Below are 26,856 nucleotides of genomic sequence, written 5' to 3' on the forward strand. Positions count from 1 at the left end.
TAAGCAGTGATGAGCAACCTGACATGGCCAATGCTTACAGTTTAGTGAGGGAGACAGATGCTAGAGAAGGAAGTGCACAGGTGATATGTAATTACCAATTGTGTTAAGTGTTGTAAAGAACAGATGGTGAAAAGAATAAAAATAACAATAGAGATCAGGGAAAACTTTTAAGATGGAAGAAAGATGCTCCTAGATAAAGTTGGGGGCTGTGCTTCCTGACTTTTTCAAATAGAAAGTCTTTGTATTGTACACTGCAGTAAATGAGCATGGACAAGGAAGCCAGCTCTTGAATGGATGAACCAGGCCATCGAACCCTCCAGGATGTGAGAATCCATTAGGCTGAGCGAATCCACAGCCCAGTACTCTGGTGCCCAAATCAGCACAACTGTGCTCAATAGTTAGAAAGCTTGAAGAGAGGCAACAGTATGTACAGCAGCCTGAATTACCGGCTTTTCTCTAGACTAAGTATACTTCAAGTTAAACTTATTATGTAAAAAATTGATATTTAAACCAAAAGATAAACACTTTGCATTACAAAAGCATTCTTAAATTTGAAGAGTCACAAGGGGATTTATTTAAGTGATAAATTCCCTTAATGCCTTCTAAATTATTCAATTTACAGTCATTTGACTTACGTACAACCTTTCAGGAGTACATTTGTTACAGAAAGCACAGTGCTCCTGCAATAAATATTCTCCTTGATCAATTACACTTCTGAGTTCTAGTCATCTGCTCAGTGGCATATCACATGAGTATACTGCAACATCTCAGGCAAAGGACATGTCAGTGTCTGCAGGTGGCTGCAATAGGGTATTTTACAACATAAAATTTACACTAAAAATTAAATAAATTTCTTATGCAACCTCTTCTAACTGTATCACCCTAAAGCTTAAAATCGTGGGACTCTAGTGATAATGAGACCATCTGGGGTACATCCAGACATGTGAAGTGGAGAGCTGTGAATCCAGTGAACTGGCTAAAAGAAACATCCCAGCCGGGTGATGGAATATTCGAACCCTCTTTACTCTCGTGGTGAAAGTCTTTCCTACAGTCCTAATGCTAGGTGCTTACTTTACTTCTATTACTTAGCAAGGGCATCCATATGGGAAAGAATGGAACCACAAGAATCCATTCATTAATGAAATTATTAGTGATGCTACTTGGTTCTATGCTCTATAAACTACTTGTCAGAAGGAGCATTGCTGTAGGGGGAGTTTCAGAAATACAGAGCACAGAGAAGAGAGAAAATAGGGAAACGTACTCCCACTGCAATAAGAACATGCACAGTTAACACTGATTAATGTTTCTTCAATATTTGCTATCCGTTAGGCACTGTTATCTATTAAACATGTTACGGAAATTTTTTTTTAAGATTTTATTTATTTATTTGTCAGAGAGAGAGAGAGTGTGAGAGCACAAGCAGGGGGAGCGGCAGGCAGAAGGAGAAGCAGACTCCCCACTGAGCCGGGAGCCTGACGTGGGGCTCCATCACAGGACCCTGGGATCATGACCTGAGCGGAAGGCAGACACTTAATTGACCGAGCCACCCGGGCACCCCTGCTTTGGAGATTTTTAAATTTATGTCTTACACAACTCAGTGAACAGGGTATTGTTGTGTCCATTTTTCAGACGAGAAATCCAAAGCTTGAAAAGTTTATGTTACTTCCCCCCAAAATTCAGGGCTTGGAAGAGGTCAGATTCAGATTCTATAGTACAGGATGCTCTGTTCAGCATAGAACATACTGAAATTTAACAAATACGACTTGGCCACCCACTGTGAGTGAAGTCCTGCAAATTCAGACATGAACAGTTTAGATGGGATCCTTGCTTTCACGGAGCCTCCCCTGGGAGAGATGGAAACCTTAGGTAACATTAGATAAAAGTTGCTCGGGCTCCGTTAACACCTCTCTTCATTCTCACGTGAGTTTAGAACAACACGTGTTTTATTCTAATCAATGAACTTATTTAACATCTCGATTCAATTGTCTTCCAAGAAAAATTGCATCAGGGAGTACACCAGCTAAAATGCTTTTGGGATATAAGTAACAGAAAACTCAACTCCCATGAATGGGAATTTGTTAGCTCAGATGACTGAAATGCCCATAGGTGCTTATGACTTCAGGGGAGTTTTCAACTGCCAGTTCAAAAGATTCCTATATCTATTCATTCAGTTACTTGAGAAATATTTGGTCAGGATCTATAATGTGCCAAATGTTGTTCCAGGCACTGGAAATACGGCAGTGAATGGGACAAAGTCTCTGATTTCTTGGGGCTTACATATGGGCAGGGTATAGACAATAAACAAATGCATGTTAGGTGGTAATAAGTGTCATGGAGAAAAATATCTCAGAGTATGGGAGTGATGAGAAATGCTACTTACAGAAATCAGAGAGAGTGGCATTCGAATAAAGAGGCATAATGAGAATAGGATCTGGAAAGGGGTCCAGACCACATAATGTGACTCAGGATATAAGATTCTACTCAAATATGTCCGTAACTCATTTTCATACCCAGGAAGCTTCAAAATACTCATTTCACTATACAAGAATAATTAAACTCTGAATTATAGTATTGACATTGTAAAACAAAGAAAATAAAACCTAACTGCGGCCATTGCGATTAGTCATCTTTAGTGGAAAAAAGTTAAGTTGCATAATTGCTGGGTGGACACAGGAAACACTGAGTCCCTCTAAGTCTCTCTCACCTATAAAATGGGGATGAGGATAGTTACTTGTCAGGTATTGTGAGGTTTACATGAGATAAAGTAGGCCTGGCACCTAGCATGGTGCTTAAGAAATTGTAGTTATTATTATGATGAGAAGATGCGACCACAGATTCCATCTTCCCAAGACTCAATAACTTCCTATGTTCTCTGCCTATGAACCAAAAGCAAGTATGGTCACACTTGTTTATTTCCTTGTTTTGTTTTGCTATTGATTTTTGTTGTTGTTGTCTAAAACAGTTGAGATTCTTGATTCATGCATTTAGGAAGTATTATTGAACCATACAAGACAAAATGTCTAAGATAATATAAGCATCTAACTTTGGAATAATTTGGTTTGGGTGCTGTGTAGTTTAGAGCTAGAAACATTTTCATTCCAACTACTCAGTTGTTTCCATTTAAAAGTCTAGAAAAGTGGCTCCCTACCCAAGCAGTGCATCAGAATAACCTGCTGTGTTTTAAAAATACGGAAGATTGGACTCTACCTCAGAGGTCCTGAATCAAAGTCTTTAGGGAAGACACTTGAATAAAAAAAAAGAACCACAAACAAAAATAAAACAACAAAAAAAAACCCTTTATGGATAATTCTGATGTACAGCCAGAGTTGATGATCATTGGTATATGACATTCTTTTAGGGCCCTTAAGACCTAGTGAGAAATAATTTTGTATAAGATAGCAATATGGTCTTTAATTTGAACCATGTTTAAGGATTTCTTTTTTTGAGAGAGAGAGAGAAAGTGCATGTGCGAGCATGGGGGCAGGGGCAGAGGGAGAGGGAGAGAATCTTCGAGCAGACTTCCCGCTGAGCACAGAGCCATGCAAGACTGATCTCACCACCTTGAGATCGTGACCTGAGCTGAAATCAAGAGTCATATGCTTAACCAACTGAGGCACCCTGGCACCTCAAGGACTTTCCGATTTCAAATCTTAAACTTGGATAGATAGGAGTTACTTAAGGAATTGTCAATTTTGGTAAAATAACAGTCTTAGAAACAGTAATCTGACCCCCAAACAGAATCACCTTCCTAATTACCAAAAACTTCCTATTATTTAGAAGACTCCAATCTAATACCCAGATTTCTAGCCTATGATTAGGCCAAACAAGTAGCAATTTACACAAACATTTCCCCTTTCTGTTATTTTTCTCTCTTCTACTGTAACTCTGGGGGTTCACTGTGTACCTTGGATAATAGTGTCAGTGAGATGAAAATCGAGAATTTAATTCAATTCAACTGAAATGGACGCTGAATTTACCCTATTCTCTAAGATGTGTGCAGGAGCATCCCTGTGGCAGGCTCCAGTGGCTCTTGCCTCAGTTAATAGCATTGCATTTAGGGTGGCTCAGTCGGTTAAGCCTCTGCCTTCGGCTCAGGTCATGATCCCAGGGTCCTGGGGTCAAGCCCCATGTTGGGCTCCCTGCTCAGCGGGAGCTTACTTCTCCCTCTCCCTCTGCCCTCCCCTCCCTACTTGTGCTCTCTCACTCACTCTCTCTCTCAAATAAAATCTTTAAGAAAATAGCATTGAATTTAAACCCCCAGCCTCTACTACTACCTTACAAATATATTTCAAGTCTATTCCTATAAACTTGTTTTCACCTGCCCTTACTATAAAGTCATTTGGAGCAGAAGGAATATTCTCATTAAAATTAAAATCTACATGAACTCCAACCAATTGGAAAGTATGTTATTATTTATTTTGTGTCTAGTTTTTTTAAAATGACAGTTCCAAGATTTTTTTTGGAAAAAAAATCTGTTTTTTCTAGAATTGGTAAAAGCACTGCAACTTTAATGCAATTTTATAACCTCGGCTCAGAACTGACTTTTGTTTCCCTTGGTAATCCTTACATTGATAGAAATCAGATTACAGGGTACACACGGACTTCTTTTTCCTTTAACTGTAGACGGGAGGGTTGTAGACAATATTTTCTAACCATCCAGTACATGGATGCATTTTCGTATCACCTGTCACTATAGAATCAGTTCATCCCTAAGAGATCTTTCAGGCAAGATTAATCTCCCAGCATGGAGGATATAGGCATCATATCAAAATCAAGTCAGTCAATCACACAAGGCTGTGTAGAGACAATGAAAAAAATGCAGTGTTCATGAAATTCTAGTAACTCAAAATATTTCCGCCAATGTATTTTGTTTAGGTCTCTGTGTGTGTAAGGTTAGGCAAAAAGTAGATAACATAAAAAATGGAAAAAATAAAGCAAAAAGTTAGAGATTTTTCTCAAAAGAAGCCCTAGCATTTTACAGAAAATGAAAATCAAGTGAAAAATAGGAAAGCATATTTAAAAGCATAAAATAGTACATAAAAATATTGTCATTTTATGTTTGTACACATAGTATTTGGGAAGCCAGTGTGATTCCTACTTAATCATTTTTCTTATGTAGAAATGTACAAAAGTGGCAAATACTTTACAATTCACTGTTTTTTTCTATACGGTGAAAGCTAAGTTGTAGCTATATGATGTCATACTTTGAAAACTCAAAGTGATAAACAAAAAAACAAAAACAACCTTTGGGGTCTCTCTCCTAGCTTCTTAGCTTATAGTGTGGCATTAGCCAAGGCCTTTGGCCTGCACGCTGTATCACTGTCTCCACGACAGTAGAAGGATATGCACGTACACATTCTTGCTCTCTCAGACCACAACAAAAGTTTTTGCCACCATTTTGTGTGTGTGTGTGTGTGTATGTCAGATTTTAGTTTGTTTTTGAGCCTACTGTGATATTCTTTTTCAAACATGCATTTTGACATTTTGGTTTCTACAGAGATGAATATTCATTCTTGAGCACAAGAGAATAGTGAAAGGACCTAACCAACATCTAATGTAATTTTGGGAAGTTCATTTTGTAACCCTTTCAAAGACTGGAGATCCACCTGGTTCTGTTGTAGAGTAATAGCCCAGTAAAGAAACAGATCCACAGTAAAAGTAATTAAAAATAAATCTTTTTCTTTCCATAATTGTTCTCTTACGGGACCTTAAACAAGATGCAAGTGGTCCAGTGCAATCCTTACTAACACCTGCTTTCTTTCCTCTCCTGTCCACTGTCCCCGTGGTTACAAATGCTCTAACTCATCTCTTCCAAACCTCCCCAGAAATAAAATTTCCTTTACATTCCACTTGTCTTTTTTTTTTTAATTCCTTTTTCATCTTCTATCTCAGTTTTTTATTATGAAGGTATTTTCTTTTTTCTCATGCAGATATTTCTTTCTCTCTGGAAGTGGGGAGCAGGAAAGAAAAATACCTCCGACCCGGAGATCTTCCCTTTGGTGGGAGGAGGATTGGCTGCGAATATTCCCACATTAATAATTCTTATGCCATCACACATTGTATATTAAAAGATAGTTCAGGAATGTTATTTAATTGATTTTCTTTAGCCAATGTCCACTTGAGACTATTTCTTATGCAAATACAGATCTATTCTCCCATAATGTCTTCTAGAAACTTATCAACTGTGTACTTAGGAAATTTTCTTTTCATTGATCTTATAAACTGTTTTGCTATGATTTTTTTTTTAAGGCTAGTCAAGTGCAGTAGTGAGAAGGGGGAAAGAGTAGAATAAGGAGTTCAACCTGTAACTGACTGTGAACAATCAATTGAGAGAACTCACTACACCTTTGGACCAACCAGTTCTGCTATGATTTTAATAAAATCTTGATTATTATTTTTCTTTCTGTGGAAAAGAGAAAGAGCTGGAGGCAATATAAATGAAGAGTTGATGGGAAGGAGGATGCCTAGAGATTGCTTAACGAATGATTATGTGAGATTTTTGGTTCATGCGCCATTCGTGACAAGAGAGAGAAAAGGAGGAGGCATGTGGTTATTACGGTAAAAGTAGAAAAAAGTTTGGCCATTGAAGGGATAGTCAGAACATAGGAGCCACAAACAGCATGGAGATATGAATTAGATACAGAAAAAATATCTAGAGATACGGATTAAAGATAATTTAGATAGGGAAATAAAACAAGGAATTAGGGTTGCAACGATCTCCTTAAGTTCTTTTTTTTTTTTTTAAACTACATCAAGTGAGAGGAAAGACTCTTTTTTCCCCCCATTTTTGGTAATATGATAGAGACAGGAAATCCACCCCCCTTTTTTATCTTTACCCTTCTCATCTGCCAAGGAAAATATATTTTTGCAACCTGTAATGGCAGATCCCCTGATAGAGTTCTTGAACAGAAAGGCTGGGTTCTGTGTAAATTTTCCTTCTTGCTAGATTTCACAGTGACTCGTTTTCTAAATTCCCAGAGTGCACTGAGTCAGTTAACTGCACCAAACAGGAGAAGACTGACTTCATAATCCTCCTAAATGACTGGCAATAGAACTGTGCTGAAGAAAAATGCTCCCCAGCTTCCTCTCCCCTCGCGGTCTCCTCTCTGTCACACCATCAACAGATGAAAGTTGCGCAGAGCAGAATTTATCTCTGGTGAAAAATCTCATCAGTCAGGGAGACATGATAGAAAACCATTAAACAGGGAGTTTTATGTCATTGCATTAGGGGAAAACATAACTGGCTCACCTTGATATACAAGGGTTCCCTCAGATGTTCAACAAGAATGCAAGCTTTCTCCTCCCACACAGGATTGAGGTTCTTGTGTATTATTTTACTTCTAAAAACTTCTTTTCCTCCAATTTTAAACTTCACGTATGGATCACTTGTCCCTGTTAAAGAGATAGAGATTAATTCATGTTAGTCACACTATTTGCTGGGAAGCAAGAGATTAGCTCATTTAAACATCAGGAAGTATTTAAAGGAATCAAAGTTAAAAAAAGCTTATCACATGGGAAAATAAAAGTTAAATGTTTTTTCCCAAATTTTTCCTTAAATTTTAAAGTGACAGTAAATATTAATAATAATTATTATATCTAAGTAATAATAATACTAATTATTATTATTGTATCTTCTGATCTTAATTCTGTAACCCTATCCTGGTATTTAAAAACCTCTATTTCATACTGCATATGTAAATTTAATTCATATTATAAACAAAAGAGATTATTCTGACATTTCTCTTGGTATCACCCAGTCAACTATAAAAAGATGATCCATGATCTTGACTGATTTAACTAGTTTTAGACTTATATATGCTGCTCAAATTTTAGACTAGTCCGATGGGCTTAAGGAAAGGTGAGTCTTAAACTGGGCTTTCATTTCATCCTTGGTCCCATATTCTCTGGAGCTCAGAAGTTGCAATTTTAGAACATGAGGAAAGGATGGAGGTCTCAGAGGAAGGCGTGGGGGGAAGGGTACAACTGTTTATTAAGTAATCTGCAAACTTCATATTATCCCTTCGCACCCCCCAAGTTCCTTATGATGATAAAGAAAATCAGAGCTGTCGAGTAAGTTGCTCACGACACACAGCTAGCAGGAGATGCAGTTAAAATTCCAACCAAGCTTGTTTGACTCTAACACCTGTGCTTTTTCTACTACACCTGCAAGGGGGAGGGGCTTTGACATACTTCTATATATATCATACCATTTCTCATTGCGACCAATGAATGAGGCCAATTGATCTAATGAGTCTATGCTATTACTAAGGATTCCTAGAGAAGGTGAATCAGAGACATCTCCAGGTAAATCATCCCAGTGTGACAATCTTCATCCCCAGGAAATAATTCTTTGTACGAGGCCCAACTCCCTTATAAGATTTTGTTGGGGTGCCTGGATGGCTCAGTCGGTTAAGCGTCTGCCTTCAGCTCAGGTCATGATCTCAGGGTCCTGGGATAGAGCCCCACTTGGGCTCCCGGCTCAGTGGGGAGTCTGCTTGTCCTTCTGCCCCCTGCTCATGCTCCCTCTCTCTCTCATAAAAAAATAAAATTAAAAAAAAAAGATTTTGTTTAATTCTTTCTGTTTTGCCTAAACTGAAGCTATAACTGATAACTACGGTCTGTATGATTTAAAGAAGAATGTGAGTGGGGGTCTGTAAACTGTAAAGTATGATATAAATGTTAGGGATTACAATTACGATGCTGATATCCTTAAGCTCACTCTCTGTATCACTTCTCAACACTCCACTCACTGCAGTGACACATAAATATTGATGCAAAATATAAGGACTGCCACATAGGACTTCGTTTTTCTTATTTAATCATTTGTGGGCTTTCTTAAAACCCACCACACTTTTGAAGTAAATATAATACCTTGCTCTTTCTATGCCTAGACCCGGGTATAATAAGATAATGATCCCAATTCCTCATTGTGAAACTCCCATTTTGACAGTGTGATTTTATCATAATGGTACAAACTTAAAAAAAATTTATAAATATAAATATAGGCTATTATATGGTTACCCATTATAATGAATGCATTCTTTTGGGGAGTCAGTGCAACTGAAATGTTAAAAATTGCTATTTTTAACACAGTAGTTCCCAGCTATGGGCTGAGGACCCTGGGGATTGAGGGTTTTAGAGCACAAATTTGGAGGTTATTAAAATCCATGTACCCATTTGAAATTTCTCAGTCACGCCCTAGATCAAGTTATTGTCTTTGATTTTGAAATTCATCTATGTAACCATTACCACCTGCTAAAATATAGTAAGCTTCATAATATCAGAGCCATTTAGATCCCCCTTTTTAAAAATCTCCAGCACTTAGTACAGAATCAGACATATTGTTGGTCCTCAATAGACATTTAGTGAATAAATGAATGAATTAATGACTTAATAGCGTGGGTGGCAGCCTCTGTTCCTGCTGACTTTTGTCCCCTCCACTTGGATATCTAATAGACGTTCCAGTGTCCACAATGTCCGAAACTTAAGTCTTGATCCTCTCTCCTGCTAAGTCTGCTCCTCCCTCAGGCTTTGTCAGGTCAGTCAATGAATGACTTCATCATTTGACAGCTGTTCATGCAAGGCACCTGGAAAGTGCTCTCAATACCTCCTTCTTCTCCATGCTTTGTACCCAGGACACCATTAAGTCCAATAAATTCCAAAATACATCTTATCCATCTTCTCTGCCTCCAATCTAGTTAAGCCACCATGATTTCTTTGCTGTTCTACTCTAAAAACAGCCTCCTAATTGGGCTCTCCACATCTTCTGTGTCCCCCTCCATTAATTCACTATGTGGCAGACAGATTGACCTTTTAAAAATGCAAATTTAATCTTCCCTCTTCTTTGCTTAACACATCTCAACAGCTTGCAACTACATCTACAAGAAAACCCAAACTCTGGGGGCGCCTGGGTGGCTCAGTTGTTAAGTGTCTGCCTTCGGCTCAGGTCGTGATCCCAGGGTCCTGGGATTGAGCCCCGCATTGGACACCCTGTTCCATGGGAAGCCTGCTTCTCCCTCTCCCACTCCCTCTGCTTGTGTTCTCTCTCTCCTGTGTCTCTCTCTGTCAAATAAATAAATAAAATCTTTAAAAAAAAAAAAAAGACAATCCAAACTCTGTAATATGGTATACAGGACTTGCCATTTCTCCAACTCCATTTTGGGCCCCTTAGTATGTTCCAGGTATCCTGTACTGGAAGATATTTTCCGCTTCGGCTTTTGCACATTCTAGCTAGCCTCTCTGCTTGAAAAGTCCCTCCCTCCCATTCTCTTCCCCTTTTGCCTGGCTGACATTTTATTATCCTCCTGGTCTTGGTTTAAATGCAATTTTCTCAGGGATGCTTTCTTAACCTCCCAATTTGAATTAGGTCTCATTATTACTTTCTCTTGGCATTTGCTCTTTGCTTAGTAGCAGTAATCATTATGTTACTTATAGGTTAATTTGTATGTCCACCTGTTTATTGTGTGAATTTTCCCACTGGCTATGACCCACATTAAGGCCAAGCCCCTTCCCCGACACATGGCACAGTGTCCGGAGTGGAGGAGGCACTGGGTAAGTATTTGCTAAATGGATGAGTCAATGAATGACTACAGAGTTTACAGTGTACAGAGTACTGTTAAACCTGATCAACCTATATTGAAGATGAGAAAAAATCTGAAATTCAGTGTGACTTGCCCCAAATCACATGACAAGTAAGGCAGGCAGTAACAGGATAGAAGCAAACTTAGACTTTCAGACTCCAGATGTAATGTTCCTTCTACTTAGCTTTTAGGAAGCCCGGACATCCATATTTTCCTGCTTTTACTCTAAAATACCATCAGAGAATTATCATGTAAAGGTGTTCAATAATCAGTAGATACTGTAAATAATACTAATATTAACAAGTAGCCTCCTCTGGTCTCTAGAACACTCACACTCATTATTTGTTTAACCACCCTACGTCTCTGTGAGTCTACTGTTGTCTCCATTTTACGGATGAGAAAACCAGGACAGGTTAAGTGGCTTATTCCAAGTCAGATGAGAACTCACATCTGGAGACCAGTCTGGTTAGTGCTTTTTCCGGCACATCATTATGAAACACTCATTTCAGGATGCAACAATGCTTGATTTCTGTTGTTCAAAAAGAATAACTCTTCTACAAGGAAAGTGATTTCAAGAAACTTGGCCTTGTGTCTCTAAGTAGTGTCTCACTCCATTTGGTTTGGCTATTCTGTAAAAGGACAAAACTTCCGGTGATTCAGCACAGAAGACCATACACACAAAAGTAAATCCTTTTGGGAAGCAATCTGTTTCTTGACCTTCCCAGAAACACTTTCCTCACCAGCTGTATAGGTCAACTGTCAAAATTCCCTCAGAGTTAGATACACCCAGTTCCTGGAATCCTGCTGGGTGGTCCTAAGGGCTCAATGGTAGAGCTTAAATCACAAAAGGAAATCTAGATCACTCGAGCTAACACGTGCTGAACACCAGATACAACACACCGCCTAATAAGCCTGAGAGAAGACTTCAGCTGCTATCTTGAGGTGACAGTTGCAGAAACTACAGCATGCAACAGGTGAGTAAATTTTCCAAAGTCACACAGCGAGGATGTTGGGGCTTGAATTAAGTGTTACACTAGGCGCGCTCTCTCTCTAAAAAAAAAAAGGAGAAGAAAAGAAAACAAAAGAAAAGAAAAGAAAAGAAAGTTGCACTCGAGAAAAAAAAGCCCCATGGTCAAAGAAGCCTGGAAAATGCTGCATGTCATACCCCTTATTGGAGAGTCATGGTGCACATTCACTTATTTAAAGGCGATAGAAAATGAACCTATTTAATTTTGTTCTAAACCAGCATTTTCTAATATGCTAAATATTCTAAATATGCTTGGCCACAGAATTCCTTAAATTCCTGTGCTAGTGCTGCTTTGTTGCAATATTGCATTCAACCACAAGATGGCACTAACACTTATCAAATTGTTGTGAGGCCTGTGGTTCTATTCAAAATTAAGGCCTCTTAAATACACACTTTGTGGTTTTCAAGCATTTTCTAGCCACCTGTGCTTGCTGTTATTAACTGAGCCATGGCCCTCATTAAAACATTTTCTATGGCACTGATAAAATGAAAACAGGGCAAATAAGTATGGGAGAAGAAACTAGGACGTGTTAGCCCTAAAATAAAATTCAGGTTTTATTGTTATTCATGTCATAGTCAAGAGCAACCTTCTTCACACATGCGCTTTATCAGATAGCATTAACTCCAGAATTTATTTTTCAACATTAATCCTTTTATTTTATAATTATAAATTCTATGCTTTAAAAATTCTAGAGTATTCTAGGGGCTCCTGGGTGGCTGTCGTTAAGCGTCTGCCTTCGGCTCAGGTCATGATCCCAGGGTCCTGGGATCGAGCCCCGCATGGGGCTCCCTGCTCAGTGGGAAGGCTGCTTCTCCCTCTCCCGCTCCCGCTCCCCCTGCTTGTGTTCCCTCTCTCACTGTGTCTCTGTCAAATAAATAAATTCTTAAAATAAATAAATAAAAATAAAAATAAAAATTCTAGAGTATTCTAGATCTAGGGATTATTAATTATTTCTGAACCTTAGGATCAAATTGTTTCAAAAAGAAGATTTAGATGGTGTGTAAAATGTTTTCTCAGGTAGTAAAGGAACAATGTCCTCAGTGCTATACTTTCTTTTCTTTTCTTTTTTTTTTTTGAGTCACAGGTCACTGATGAGCACTTCAACATTCTGTGTGATTGTTTAGACTTTAGCGTAATTTAAGTCTAACAGAAAACTTGAATGGGTCCACTTTTGTGTGCAATAAGCACAGTGTACACAAGATGGCAGCCTCTCTTCCCTTAAAACAGTATTAAAGATATTTCAATGTAAATATTGATTTTCCTCCTCAGAATAAATGAGCCTCCTGGTGAACAAGTTTAAATCAGTCTTATCCCAAACCTAGTATGTAAAGAAACAGAAAGAGCTACTCCTGTTTTGGGGACCTATAGTCATTCAATAATGCTCACCCCTAATCAAAAACAGCACCAAATCGAAACTCAGTCTCATATTAGAAGTAGGGAAAGAAAAGGAAGGGGGGAGGAAGAGAAAAAAGAGGAAAAGAGGACAACAGAGAAAGGTAAACATAAATATTGAGTGTTGACAGTTAAAAACAATTTAAATTTAAGTTGGACCTTCCTGAAGGTACTAGCTAGCCATCTTTACTGCCCAAATGCAACAAAGAAAGTGTGTATTGTACAAAAATGTCCTTCACACTTGAAAGATGCCTGTAAAAGTAATCTTCAAAGCATACTCAGAGCAATAGGTTGAGTCTTTATGTACATTCATTTTTCACTAATAGTTTAAAAATCTGCAAAATAGAGATCTTATTTACATATTAAAATTATCTCCTTAGGGGCGCCTGGGTGGCTCAGTTGGTTAAGCGACTGCCTTCGGCTCAGGTCATGATCCTGGAGTCCCGGGATCGAGTCCCGCATCGGGCTCCCTGCTCGGCGGGGAGCCTGCTTCTCCCTCTGACCCTCCCCCCTCTCATGTGCTCTCTCATTCTCTCTCTCTCAAATAAATAAATAAAATCTTTAAAAAAAAAATTATCTCCTTAGGCTCTCCCATTCCTTCATTTTTTTGTTGGAGATTTGGAATGCCCTACAATTGACATATATCGGGCAAAATAACTAAAACTATTAAAATTCAAATGTGTGAGGTTTCTAATAGCATATGGCATACGGTAATAAAGTAAGAATAAACTAACATTTTTTCATAATAAGTACTATGAATATTCCAATGATTTTGAAATTTATGGCTAATGAAATTACATGATATGGCCCATAGATGAATTAAAAATAATACTGTGATGAAACACAGCACAGGGCTGAACTAAGTAAATTTCTTCCTTTGAAGAGTAGAAGGTACTTCAAGACACACTATAGAGAGAAGGTGTATGTGACAGGAATAGGCTATTGATTTATATGAGTACTTTTTTTGGCTCGTTTTTCTCTTATAAATGCAGAGCTCAGGGTATGTGAGAAAAAACTCTACATTCATATTTGGGATAAATACAGCTTGCTCAATTCCCTTTCATTTGTGGTGTAAATTACAGGGGTATCCACATGCAATTTCCTGATAACGTCTGGGAGTACAGGTAGACTAAAATATGGAAGGGTGGTACTCACATTTTTTTGTCACACTGCTTTAGATAAATATGCTTTAATCTTGAATATAAATTATACATTAATTTGTGATATAAGAGCAACCACAATAGAGGAGTATCCTAGACGTCATTTTTTTCAATGGGCTTTTCTCCCACTGCCTCTGGGAGCTCCCTCTCCGAGCAGTAATTAATGCACTGGCTAGATACAATAGATATTCTTCACCATTCACAATTCTTTTTATTTTTTTTTCCCCAGAGGGACACAGTTTTCCCTGGAATTGAACGAGAATATATTACTATGTTTATTCAGCCATCATAACTCCCTAAAAAATCAAATAGAAGGAAATTAAAAAAAATTTAAGTACTTTAACTTTCCTATTTAAAAAAAATCAGAATATTAAAAAATTATACCCTAAAGTTTCTGTGCTATTCTCAATCTTTTTTTCTTCTGGCTATCCCCATACTCTCCTGAAGTTGTTTCCTTGAGTGTCACCCGTAACTTTTAACCACCAATTCCGATGGGCTTTTCTTAGTCTTCTATCTGTGGGTCACACTGAATATAGTTAACTCCACTGACTGGAATTTCTTCCTCCCCTCCTTTCCCCTCCCCCTCCCTTCCCTTCCTTTCTTTCTGATTCTGTGACTCCACTCACATTAATCCTATGGTGGGAAGAATATCCGCCACAGTCAGTTTTGCTTTTTATAGGCAGTGTGGTCTTAGCAAAGTCATTTCACCTCTCTGGTCTATAGTTTTTTGATCTTTAAAGTGAGAGGATTTCCCAAATTTCTCTGAGGAGAACAAAGGATCTCTAACAAGATTTCACTTACATGTCATTGACAGAGAACAAACCATTCCACATAAATGAGTTTTCCATAAACTAAAAATTGCCATGTCAAACACCAAGACCTGTTTTATTAATACATTTGAAGAAAATATTTCTAAAATTTATTGTTTTTCTCCTTTTTAGGTAAATAATGAATGTAATTTAAAAAAAAAAGTGGGTCAGAGCCTCATATCTCGATTATATATGTCTAGGAAATTGTCACTAAAGTTCTAGGATAACTAAGTTAAATCTTCTGTAGAAAACTGGTGAAACTTGGCAGAAATCTTTCAATTTCTGAACTCCCAAGGGAATGCTGCTAAAAGTCAGAAGATATCTCACAGAGAGATATTTATCACAGAAAGCCCCCCTCCCCCTGCCATGGGGTATTTCCATATATATTGTTAGTTTGCTCTATTTCTTTTAATTTAGAGTTGTTATAAATTCAATGACAGTAATATTTCTGTTATTATATATGCCAGTGAATAAAAAGTGGTTCTTAAAATATAACAAATTAAAAGTGACTTGAGGTGTAAGGAGCCTGAGTTCCTGGATCTCTGTGTGGAGGGGAGCCATCTGCCAACGAGAAGCATGTGCCTTGGACTACTATGTGGGTGAGGAAAAAGCTTCTGTTACATTTAGGCCATTAAATATTTTAAGGGTGTGTTTATAGCAGCAGCTCAGCCTACCTTAACCAATACAGATACCTACATCTTGTGAATTCTAATTATTACAAATCGACTTACAACCACTGTTTAGCCTGTCCCACCTGATAAATGCTCCTAAACCCTCTGATTCTAATTCTTTTTTTTTTTTTTTTAAGATTTTATTTATTTATTTGACAGAGAGAGACACAGCGAGAGAGGGAACACAAGCAGGGGAAGTGGGAGAGGGAGAAGCAGGCCCCCCGCCGATCAGGGAGCCCGATGTGGGACTCGATTCCAGAATCCCGGGGTCATGACCCGAGCCGAAGGCAGACGCTCAACGACTGAGCCACCCAGGCGCCCCCCTCTGATTCTAATTCTTAAAATCTCTCTAGAAATCAGCTCTGCCAGCATTGCCTCACATTCTTTATCTAGATTCTTCTAAGAGCCTTCTGCCTGGTCTCCCTGCTTGCCTTCAAATCTCTTCCCCAAGTGCCGCCAGAGTTCTCTCTGTCATACACAACTCTGGCCACTTGATTCATCTGAGACTCCATTTTACTCCATCTTCCCCATACAAGCACTGCTGTGGGAAACCCAGGCCCCAGAACTCAGGCTCAGGGTTCGTTTTCAAAGCTTCTCTTATCCAGGGGATTTGGCATAAACTGGGTATATTTTTATTATTTTATACTCTTACCATGGGGCCTTCTGATCCTAATTTGGCTTCTGTGTCAGACTGAACCCTAACATCCATTTCTTTAATTTTTGTTTTAGTAATGGAGCCTCTGTGAGTTTAACAGCACATATGATCCCCTCATTAGAGAATTTCTTATCCTCTAAGCAATGGGTTTGGCCACATGATAAGTCCTTGCTGGTAAATTTGAGCAGAAGTGACACACAACTTCTGGATCTTCCAGTGAAAATTGGAGCAGTTGCTTTGAATCAGAGGAGGAAGCATGAGGTGATGCAGGCAGAGCCCCTTCATCAGCCTCTGATCTCTCCTTTTTGGACTCAGTGTAGGACAACACATCTTTTTGAAGCCACTGTACCTATGGGTCTCTTTTTACCAGAAGCTTGGCTTGCACTCTAAGACACCTTTCTGAGTATGTTTCTTATTATAATGATTTATTTGACTTTATACAGCTAATCAATCTTGTTTGAGTTCCAGTCCATCCATTTCATAAGATCAGGTGATATGTACTTGCATTTCCCACAGCCTGGCCATTCCTGAGCCCGGGGACTTCTCACTTACAGAACTGGAAGATAAAATCTAGTCAAGAAAAGAAAAAAGGTCGAGGTGGAAAGGAACCAACTTACCTGAATACTTACTAGATGCCTGGGACTTTTCATTTAGTTTTAACTCTAGCCCTGTGAGATGAGTTAAACCAGCACATAGGAGGCATCCAAAAGATGTCTGCTGAATAAACTGATATTCTTAGTACTTTACAGATGAGTAAACTAGCTCAGAGAGGTTAGGCTGCTTGACCTGGTTATGGGATCTATTTGATTCTAGATTCCAAATGTACTCCACTACACCATGATGCATGCCTACCTACTGCAAGCTTTTCCAATCAACTGATATGTCCCACCTATCTCAAACTACCATTTTTGAGCTCAGCCCTCCCATATGGTAGCCCCATCAGAGATAGGAAGCAACAGAGCTCACTGAACTTGGCAATCTTTAATTCCGAACCATAATCACGGCAGACTAGCAGTTAGACAAGTATAGGTGAATGTGACTGGGGAGCTGATTCATTTAGTGTCCTTTGCCTCCATCTGACAGAAAATCTCACGAGAGCAAGAATTCTTCTGCATCCTAGAACCCACCATGAACCTACCAGGTGCTCAAGTGATCAATAAATATTTGTTGACTTGTATGAATAACATACCTTACCATTAATATACTGGCTTTGCTAAGCTGGGCACTTATTCAGAGGCCTAAAACTGGGGTTCTCTGTAAAGAAGGAAATTGTCCAATGGTGCTCCGCAGAAAAATCTAATCAAAAAGTATAAAATTTTTTAATGTATTTTGAAGGGGATGAAAGCTTATTTTCACTCCATCCACAGCAGAGGTGGTTTGGTGCCATGTAGGGTGGTGGTGGAGAGCTTGACCTCCAAGTTAGAAAGCCTGGGTTCTAATGTCAGCTCTAGCATCTACTAGCTGTGTGAATTGCAAAAAGACACCTAACTCAGAGGAAACTGAAGGTGGTATAAAACCTGATGAAGGTCATTGTGACAGTTTAATTACTTAATCCGTATAAAGTACTTGGCACAGTTACTGGTACAAACTAAACATTCAATAACAATTAGCAATTAATCTTATTCAACATGGAGACAAAGTAACATAATTACATCACAATTTGAAAACTTGAACATAACAAAATTGAAATAAAGAACTACAAACATATCAAAATGGATATCAAATCTCTGAATTCCCATGTGGAATAATTCATTTCAGTTGAGATAACAGTTACAAGTTAGCTACTTTCCTTAATCATTTAAGAATACATTAAACAGGGCACCTGGGTGGCTCAGTTGGTTAAGCGACTGCCTTCGGCTCAGGTCATGATCCTGGAGTCCCTGGATCAAGTCCCACATCGGGTTCCCTGCTCGGCAGGGAGTCTGCTTCTCCCTCTGACCCTCCCCCCTCTCATGTGCTCTCTCTCAAATAAATAAATAAAATCTTTAAAAAAAAAAAAAAAGAATACATTAAACACACAGCAGAAAAGTAACGATTATTTTCCAGGGATTTCTCCTTCCCAGTTATGTTAGAGATAGCAACTCTATTGGATTTTTTTAAAAAGAAAAACTAGCCTAGAAATAATTATAAACATTCCATGAATAAACGTAAGTATAAGGAAGTATCATAAAATATGACATTAAAATAACTGGAGACCATAGGACATATCCACTAAAACAAAACAAAACAAAAGTTATTACAACCCTAAGAAGAAAACAAAATCTTCTTCATCAATCAAAACCATAAGTAATAGCAATGTAAATAGTTCTATGACCCTTGTTGATTACCATCATTAACTGAACAAATTTCAAGACAACTATATTGCAGTATGATTAAAATGCATCACAGATGCATGGTCATGGAATTATATGTTCCTTGGCATATCCACAAATTCAATTTGAGAAAAAAGAAGTCAGTGGTCTCCTATGTGTCTCCCTGCTTCTTGTCTTCCCCACTCTAACTCATTCTCCACAATCCTATGCCTAGAATTTTTTTTTTTTTTTTTGACACAAAAGTCTGCTGTTACTCCCTTGCTTTAACTTCTTCATTGCTTTCTCACTGATTTCAGAATACAGTTCAAATGCCTTGGCAGGTCATACAAATGTTTCTCCGTGAATTTCTCCAGACTCCTGTTTTGCCAGAATAAAACTTACAGCACCTCAAATTCACAGCTTCTTTCCCATGCCTGTGCCCCTCCTCATCTCTTTCCCTTTGCCTTGAATTTGACAGTCTCCACCATCCTCAGTCCTCTTCTGGTACCAAATGCGAGTCTTCCTGCTATGCAGACATCTTTCCTGCCATCCTGTGGACACTACTTGGCCCTTCTCTCTCTCTCTTTTTTTTTTTTTTTTAAGATTTTATTTATTCATTTGACAGAGATAGAGACAGTGAGAGAAGGAACACAAGCAGGGGGAGTGGGAGAGGGAGAAGCAGGCTTCCCGCTGGGCGGGGAGCCCGATGCGGGGCTTGATCCCAGGACCCTGGGATCGTGACCTGAGCTGAAGGCAGACGCTGAATGGCTGAGCCACCCAGATGCCCCTATCTGGCCCTTCTCTTATGCTCCCAAATATCCTCTGCAACAGCACTTGTCACAGTGAGGACTTGTTAACTTCTGAGGGCTGGTTTCAGGCACGACTCCTGGGTCATCATCTGTGATCAAGAACTGTTGGCTGACTGACAACACTCATGTACACCTGAATAAAGGAATGTCTGTCTCATGTCAAAATAACACAGAAACTAGTAAGGGAACCAGTATGTAAGTTGTCTAATCTTTATTTCCTGCTCTTTCCCGCTCCCTTATTCACTAGCATCCTAAGAATCTCATTTGGATTTTATTCTCAAATACTGAATCTGAACTATGAGAAGTTTAATATCAAAGCAGCATTGAGCCACCACTCCCACCCCAGTAAGCATTCTGCATTGCCACTTTCCCCAACTATGGGGATGGACAGTCACTGTAATTCCTAAAGATGGTCAGGCTGTCCCAGTTTTACAAAGTGCTTTTAGACAATCTTGTGTTTGTAGCAATCTGCTTAGAGTGTTTATTTATTTGATAGAGAGACTGATTTGGATTTATTCAGAACAATCAACTAGAAATCATACCAGAATAAAGGTGGATGAATGTGCTTGTGACATATGTCTTCCATGATTATGTCAAATGTCCAATAAATATAATAAACATACAGTAAGCAGTGCCACATTTTCATGCAAAATACTTAGAAGAAAGGTTATTTTTTTCTGTGTACAGAGAAATTATGGCTGACAGTGCTACCTTTCACTGACATCTCTATTTTCTTCTTCTTTACAGGTAAGTAGCTAAATTACATTTTCTATTCTTTTTATTTAGGTGAGGCCATGTGACTAAGGACTGGGCTCTGGCCAAAGGAATGAGAGCTGAAGTTGTAGCCTAGCCCATGACATCTTCCCATATGCAATCTTCTCTCTTCTTTCCCAATGCTGAGAGAGCAGGACCACAGGAGAGATGAGGGCAGGACCACAGGATAGACAGAGTCTGGAGTTCCTGAATGAACCAGCAGCACTACCACCAGCTACAATGGACTATGAAGTGATAAATAAATTTTTATTTCATTAAACCACTGAGATTTGGGCGTTCATCTTTTTCAGGTTCTAACACTACTTACCTTAACTAATACAAAAATTGATTCCAAGAATGGGTGCTGCCATTAAAAAAAAAAAATCCCTAAAATATGTGGCATTGACTTAGTGGTTAGGTGGTGGGCAGCAAAGTAACACTGAAAGGCTGGAGAGTCTTGTTAGGCCACGGTCAACATTTGGTAAAACTGTTCCTGTGATAACCTGCAAGGCAAACTACCTGCTATCAAACCTAAGCTTGAGGGGACATGGTTGGAAAGAGCCAGAATACAGGTGTATATTTTCCATAATTGATTGCCTTTAGTAAATAATCATAAGAAAGAGGTGAGTTCAGATGAAAAGAGGCTGATTTGCAAGTAGAAATGAAGTAAAGAGAAGAACTGAAAAGGCTGTTTTTAGACCCCAAATAATAGAAAATAATACTGAAAAAAACCTTTGAATAACAAAAGCTCATTAAGACAGCCTAAAGACAAGTGTCACATTGGCCTTCCCATGCAAGCACCACAGCCTTAAGGTACCTGTCATTGTGTTAAAATGGAGAAGCAAAGAAATAAATCATGCCTGAGGAGTCTATGAAAGAACACTACATAGGGTTGTTGGCACTGGGAAGACAACTAAGTTTTTGAGAGAAAGAAATTAGTTGGTTGAGATACCTGATCTTGCACCAGCAGGAAGCAGGATTATCAGTCTACTTCCTACCCATTTCAGACTTGGCTACAGAGAATAAAGAACTTCTCAGATGGTGGAGACAGTGTTACAGAGAACAATAAACAAGAGGATTCTCCCCAGATAGTAGAATTCTACTCAAGCAACTTCCCTACCCTCCAGCTAAGTAGCCTTCTAAAGTCTGTCCATGGAGATTTCAGAATTGCTATGGACAAGGAACTGCTATGTGTCTCCCATGCTCTTCATTTTGGTCATTATCTGTTGGATGTATATGGTGAAGCGGTAGGCAGATTTATATTTCAAAGGGCTACAAAGAACCCCATTTGGACCCAATAAAGGATTTCCTTTCATTCAGAGATCCTGGACTTGGAGCTGGATACAGTGACCATAAGGGACTCTGGGCTGTTTCCCTTGGGGAAGGGTAAATGTCTTCTATGTGCGGAAGGAAGAGTGGACCAGATATTTGGTGACCAGAAAAGTGGAATGCAGCCAGTACTGCTACTGCTTAGCTATCTACATGTTTTCTTCTTCTTCCTGAGCACATAGCTGGCCTTATAGCTCCCAGCCTCCTGTAAAACTGGGAATGGACAAGTATCTGCATTTTGGTCAATTGAGTATAAGCCAAGAAGGTGATGTGTCACTTCTAAGCCTGGCATATGAAAAACCTCCCATGTGTGACTCTTTCTCTATTTTCTCATCCACGGGCTGAAAAGACTTGAGGACCAAAAGGTGTAAAAGGGAGAAATCTAGTACAATTGAATCCACATTGCTTCTATTCCCCTTGATGCTGTGACCTATAGCTTAGGAACTTATGCTTCGCCCTGCATGTAGGCATGTTAACTAGTGGAAGGAATTTTGCTTACAGGTGAGATTTGCAAAAACCACTCTTTACCCAAAGCCTACCTCACCTAAGGAGATAAGGAAGTCATCATCTCAATTCCTTTAAGACTGAGGAATGGTCAAGACTCAGGAGGGACTGAAACCACACCCCATGAGATTGAACTAACAGAAAAGATAAAGCTTGTTTTTCCCTAATCAGCTATTGTGTCTTTTCAGACCCCACTAGCTGTCTCTACAGAAGTCTGGACCCAAGGTCAACTTGAGTTGGTATGACTCCAGCCTATGAACAAGCAAGACCCTGCATTCCTTACCTGAGATAATGAGCCTAAGACTCCATCCAGTTTATATCAGCTCTCAGAGCATGCCCATAGCCCCTTCCCTTGTCCTAAGATAACTTCCTCACATCAGAAGCTGATTTGGATTCATTCTGATGTTGTCTTTACCCTAAGTGAACATGGAATATATATTTCCTATATGTTTGCTCAATGGGCATGCTCCATCTGTCCTCATGAATAGTCATAAGTTTCCCTGTCCTTTTCATCAGTATGTATGTATGTAATCTCAAACCCTAGGATTATAAAAAATCTTGTTCTCTCTCCCTTCAGGGAGGTGGATTTGAGGCTTGTCCTCCTGTCTCTTCCTTTAGCTTCCTCTGGAATAAACCCCTTCCTTGCTGAGTACCTGAAGTCTCAGTGATTGGCTTCACTGTGCATCAGGCAGATGAACTTGGGTTTGGTTACAGAGGGAATTAGTAATACTAGATGGGAAAAAAAGTTGAGTCCCTTAATGACCGTGTGGAGCAGAGTTGGGGCCCCACTCTCCAATGCTGACCCCTATTGGGCTATGATAAGAGCCAGATATAAGATTCTATTATGTTAAATCACTGCCATTCAGCACTGTTTTCCCTTTAAAACTGAGTGATGATAATAGTCTTATAGAAAATGAAGTCTTAGAATTGGAGGGGACTTTGTCCAGTCTTTCCCTGAAAACAAGAATCCCAGCTACAAAACTGACAGATGACAGATGGTCATGGAATGCAGACGTAGTCAGAATACTTTCAGCTCAGCAATTCAGTATTTGTGGAACATATACACTGTGTGATATAGTATTTCATTTTGACCAGGTTATAAAATGTTACAAAATGTATGTTACAGAGCTAACCTGCTTCCTCTGAATCCTTAGAGCTACAAGAAAATAGCCAGTCCCTGTTTCACAGATACTCCTTCCAAGCATATGCAGTCCCTAATACCTCTTTCATTGGCACAATTATATCTCTAAGGTCATTAAAATAAAGATATAATAAGCTAATCTTCTCATCAATTATTTTTCAATGAGAGAATTTTTGAAGGATAAGCTTCCACAAGTAAACAATGAAAAGGAAAGATTTTTATTTTCAAAGTACAAGTTTTAAAGGAATGATTACAGTTGTGTCCATATCCCTGGATTATCAATTAAAGGCTTTTCTTCAATTATCATATTATTTGATATGGTCAATAGTTATGTAAGTTTTATAAGCAAGTAAAAAAGATAAGCAAAACAAAATGTTAACACCTACAACATAACTAAAATACTTGAGGAACAATGAAAAAACCTTCACCCCTTATGCTAAAAACAGTTAAGTGCTTAATGTGACAAGTGACTTCAAAACTTGCAATTATCCTGCTAAAGCAGGTCATCACCAACAGAGGCAAAGATGGCAGATACAGGACAGCATCCTTTTTCCTCTCCTCAACACTCTCCCCTTCAGTTCTCTGTCAGGGTGTGGAAAAGTCCATGGTCTGCATTGGTAAGTTTCACAAAAACTGTAGAACCAACCTATACACTACATTTCCCCATGATCCACTCTTTCCTGCCTTCTGCCTTTCTGCCAAACTTGCTATTTTTTTCACTTCCATTAATATTCTGGTACTTTTTAAATGAAGGCAGGGCTTTTTCCTAATAAAAGATTTGAGCTGGTTTGCAGAGTGAATGAATTCCCCAGCTGGTATACTTTTCCTTTTCTGAAATACATTCATGCTTTCAATATTTACTGTGTGTCTATTATGTGCTAGGCATTGGGCATTCAGCAGAACAGAAAACTAAGTCTCTATTCCCAAGGAGCTTTCATTCTAGGGGAGGTAAACTGCTAAGAAGGTGGGGGGTAATATGTTATGTGGTGATCGGTCCATGCAACAACATAAAGCCCCGGGTAAAGGGATGGTGATCAGAGGGGCCTCCTATTTTAGACAGGGTGCCAACAGAAAACCTGCCCTGTAAGGAAACATTTGAAAAGGAACCTGAAGCAACAAGGAAGCATTTCAGGCAAAGGAAGCAACAAGTATGGAGGCTCTGAAGAATTCTAGTATGGATGGAGTGAGTGACCTAGAAAGTGAGTGGGAGGTGATGAAATCAGAGCTTATTGAAACAACAGATTTTGTGGGGCCTTACAGAACCTTGGTAAGGACTTGGAGTTTTTCTTTAAGTGAGTTAAAACAGAAGAGCAAGTGAATAAGTACACTAAAATCATTTAAGATTGCCTTGTCTGATGTCAAAAGACCAGTCTTTGATTAGAGAATACACCAACACCTGAAAAATAGGATGTACTCAAAGGGCCAATTATAAAAGGGCAAGTATATTGTTTTCTTCAGTTACTCAAAGTAATTTTTAAATTTAAGCCAGCCGGTCTGAAATATTTTGACAAAGGCAGCCTAAATGTTAATAACGAATGTAAAACAAATGTGAATTTTTATACTTCTCATCTTCGTGTCTACACTACATCCTTTAAAATTTAGATTTCTAACTTATATCTAATACAATATAATTGAATATAGAGTATATTCAGATTCTGTCATGACTCCTGTTGATGTCAATATTATCTTATTTTGATATTAGTATAAAAATAAAATAGATTTGACAACCAACATTCATCACTAGACTATCATATTTAAGACAATGAGAATTCATTCAACGTTAATGGTCTGCTTAGCACATCATGAGACAGTCATTACTGGACGCTGGTGGTAAATGTTCTCCCTGCTGGGGTAGGAGGAATTCTGAAATGTACCCCCAGGATTTCTCATCCCAATCCCTGGACTGTGAATATGATGAGATCTCATATCTGTGATTGTGCTGCTTATAGGACAGAAGGGATTTTGCAGATGTAATTAAGGTTACTAATCAGTTGACTCTGAGTTCACCAAAAGGGAGATTGTCAGGGTGGACCTAATTTCATCTAATTTCCTTTAAAAGCACAGGGTTTTCTCTACTTGGTAGCAGAAAGTCACATTTGAAGCATGAGGGTTATTTGATGTGCTATTGCTGGATTGAAGATAAAGGGGGCCATATGGAAATGACCTGATACTAGCTTCTAGCAGCTGAAAGAAAACCCTGACTGGCAGAGAGCAAGAAGGGAGTGGCATTAGTCCTGTAGCCACAAAGAAATGAATTCTGCCAGTACCAAGAATAAACTTGGATGGGGGGGAGGGGGGTGGGAGGATGGGTTAGCCTGGTGGTGGGTATTGAGGAGGGCACATTCTGCATGGAGCACTGGGTGTTATGCACAAACAATGAATCATGGAACACTACATCTAAAACTAATGATGTAATGTATGGGGATTAACATAAGAATATAAATAAACAAATAAATAAATAATAATAAATAAATAAATAAATAAATAGAATAAACTTGGAAGTGGACCCTGAGCTCCAGAAAAGAGTTCAGCCCAGCCGACACCTTGATTTTAACCTTGTGAGACTCTGAGCAGATAACCCAGTCATGCCGAGCCCAGATTCCTGACCTACAGAACCTGTGAACTACTAAATGGGTATTATTTTAAGCTGCTAAACTTGTGGACATTAGTTACAAAGCAATGGAAAACTAATGAGTCTACCTTGAAAATTATATTTATGGTATAGGCAGAGAAATAAAAAAAAATTAAAAAGCCAGAAGGAAACTTACTTGAACCTAATAAAAGCCTTCTTTATATTAAAAAGAGTGTAAGTGTATTAGCTAGCAGGCTAAGATGCCATAACAAAGCAATCAGAAAAATACAGTTATTATTGTATACTACATATTCTCTAACTGACAGTTGCAATTACCACCAGCACCACCGTCGTCTGTATCACTACCGACACAGGACTTTGCAGGGCTGCCGAGCTGCAGAACCCAGTGGCTTCCTATAATTGGCAACGTGCTAGGTGTTGCGCCGGCTAGCTGCTCAGTAAACGTTCACGGATATGAATTTTTAACACTTGTGCACTTTGTGCTTTTCTGTGTTCCTTTTCATATCTCTGGTGTTCTGAGGAGTTCTGACTTAGGCTGAAGACCAACTCTGCAAAAGGCATTATTTATAGAGTTTCAAAAGGGAGTACAAACTGAAAATAGAATCTGTCTTAGGTTGGAACAGAGAATAACAATTCAGGGGCAAGGGACGCCTGGGTGGTTCAGTTGGCTAAGTGTCTGCCTTCAGCTCAGATCGTGATCCCGGGGTTCTGGGATCAAGCCCCGCATCAGGCTCCCTGCTCGGCGGGGAGCCTGCTTCTCCCTCTGCCTGCCGTTCCCCCTGCTTGTGCTCTCTCTCTCTTTCTGACAAATAAATAGAATCTCAAAAAAAAAAAAATTTCAGGGGCAAAAGAGCACAACAGAAGTCTTTTAATGATGGAGTAGTTCAGGGTATACCTTGGGACTTCCTCAGGATGTCTCCAAGACCATTTGCATAAACTGACCAAATAACTTAATGTGTATGCATAGAAAATAAGAGCTACATGCCATTATTTGTGTTTAGGACGTAGTGCACTATTTTTGATAAGTCACATTCATGACTCCTTGAAAGCCTAAAAGCTTTCCCTGTTAAATGTAAGACTGCCTAGAAAGCTTCTTAATGCTGAGTGTGGGTTTTCACAGGGAGTTTTATGGGCTTGCTCT

The 26,856-nt window shown here is 38.9% G+C and overlaps 1 protein-coding gene across 1 annotated transcript in view; it reads right to left on the reverse strand.

The window, feature by feature from the left end:
• MCTP1 (multiple C2 and transmembrane domain containing 1) overlaps window positions 1–26,856 on the reverse strand; it is a 512,403-nt gene that overhangs the window by 237,602 nt on the left and 247,945 nt on the right. The window contains exon 3 of the mRNA XM_044916766.1: window positions 7,250–7,392. Within this exon, the coding sequence (XP_044772701.1) occupies window positions 7,250–7,392 (143 nt within the window). The remainder of the gene's footprint in view (window positions 1–7,249; window positions 7,393–26,856) is intronic.

The sequence above is a fragment of the Neomonachus schauinslandi genome, chromosome 7 (genome assembly GCF_002201575.2).
Source record: "Neomonachus schauinslandi chromosome 7, ASM220157v2, whole genome shotgun sequence".
Taxonomy (NCBI): domain Eukaryota; kingdom Metazoa; phylum Chordata; class Mammalia; order Carnivora; family Phocidae; genus Neomonachus; species Neomonachus schauinslandi.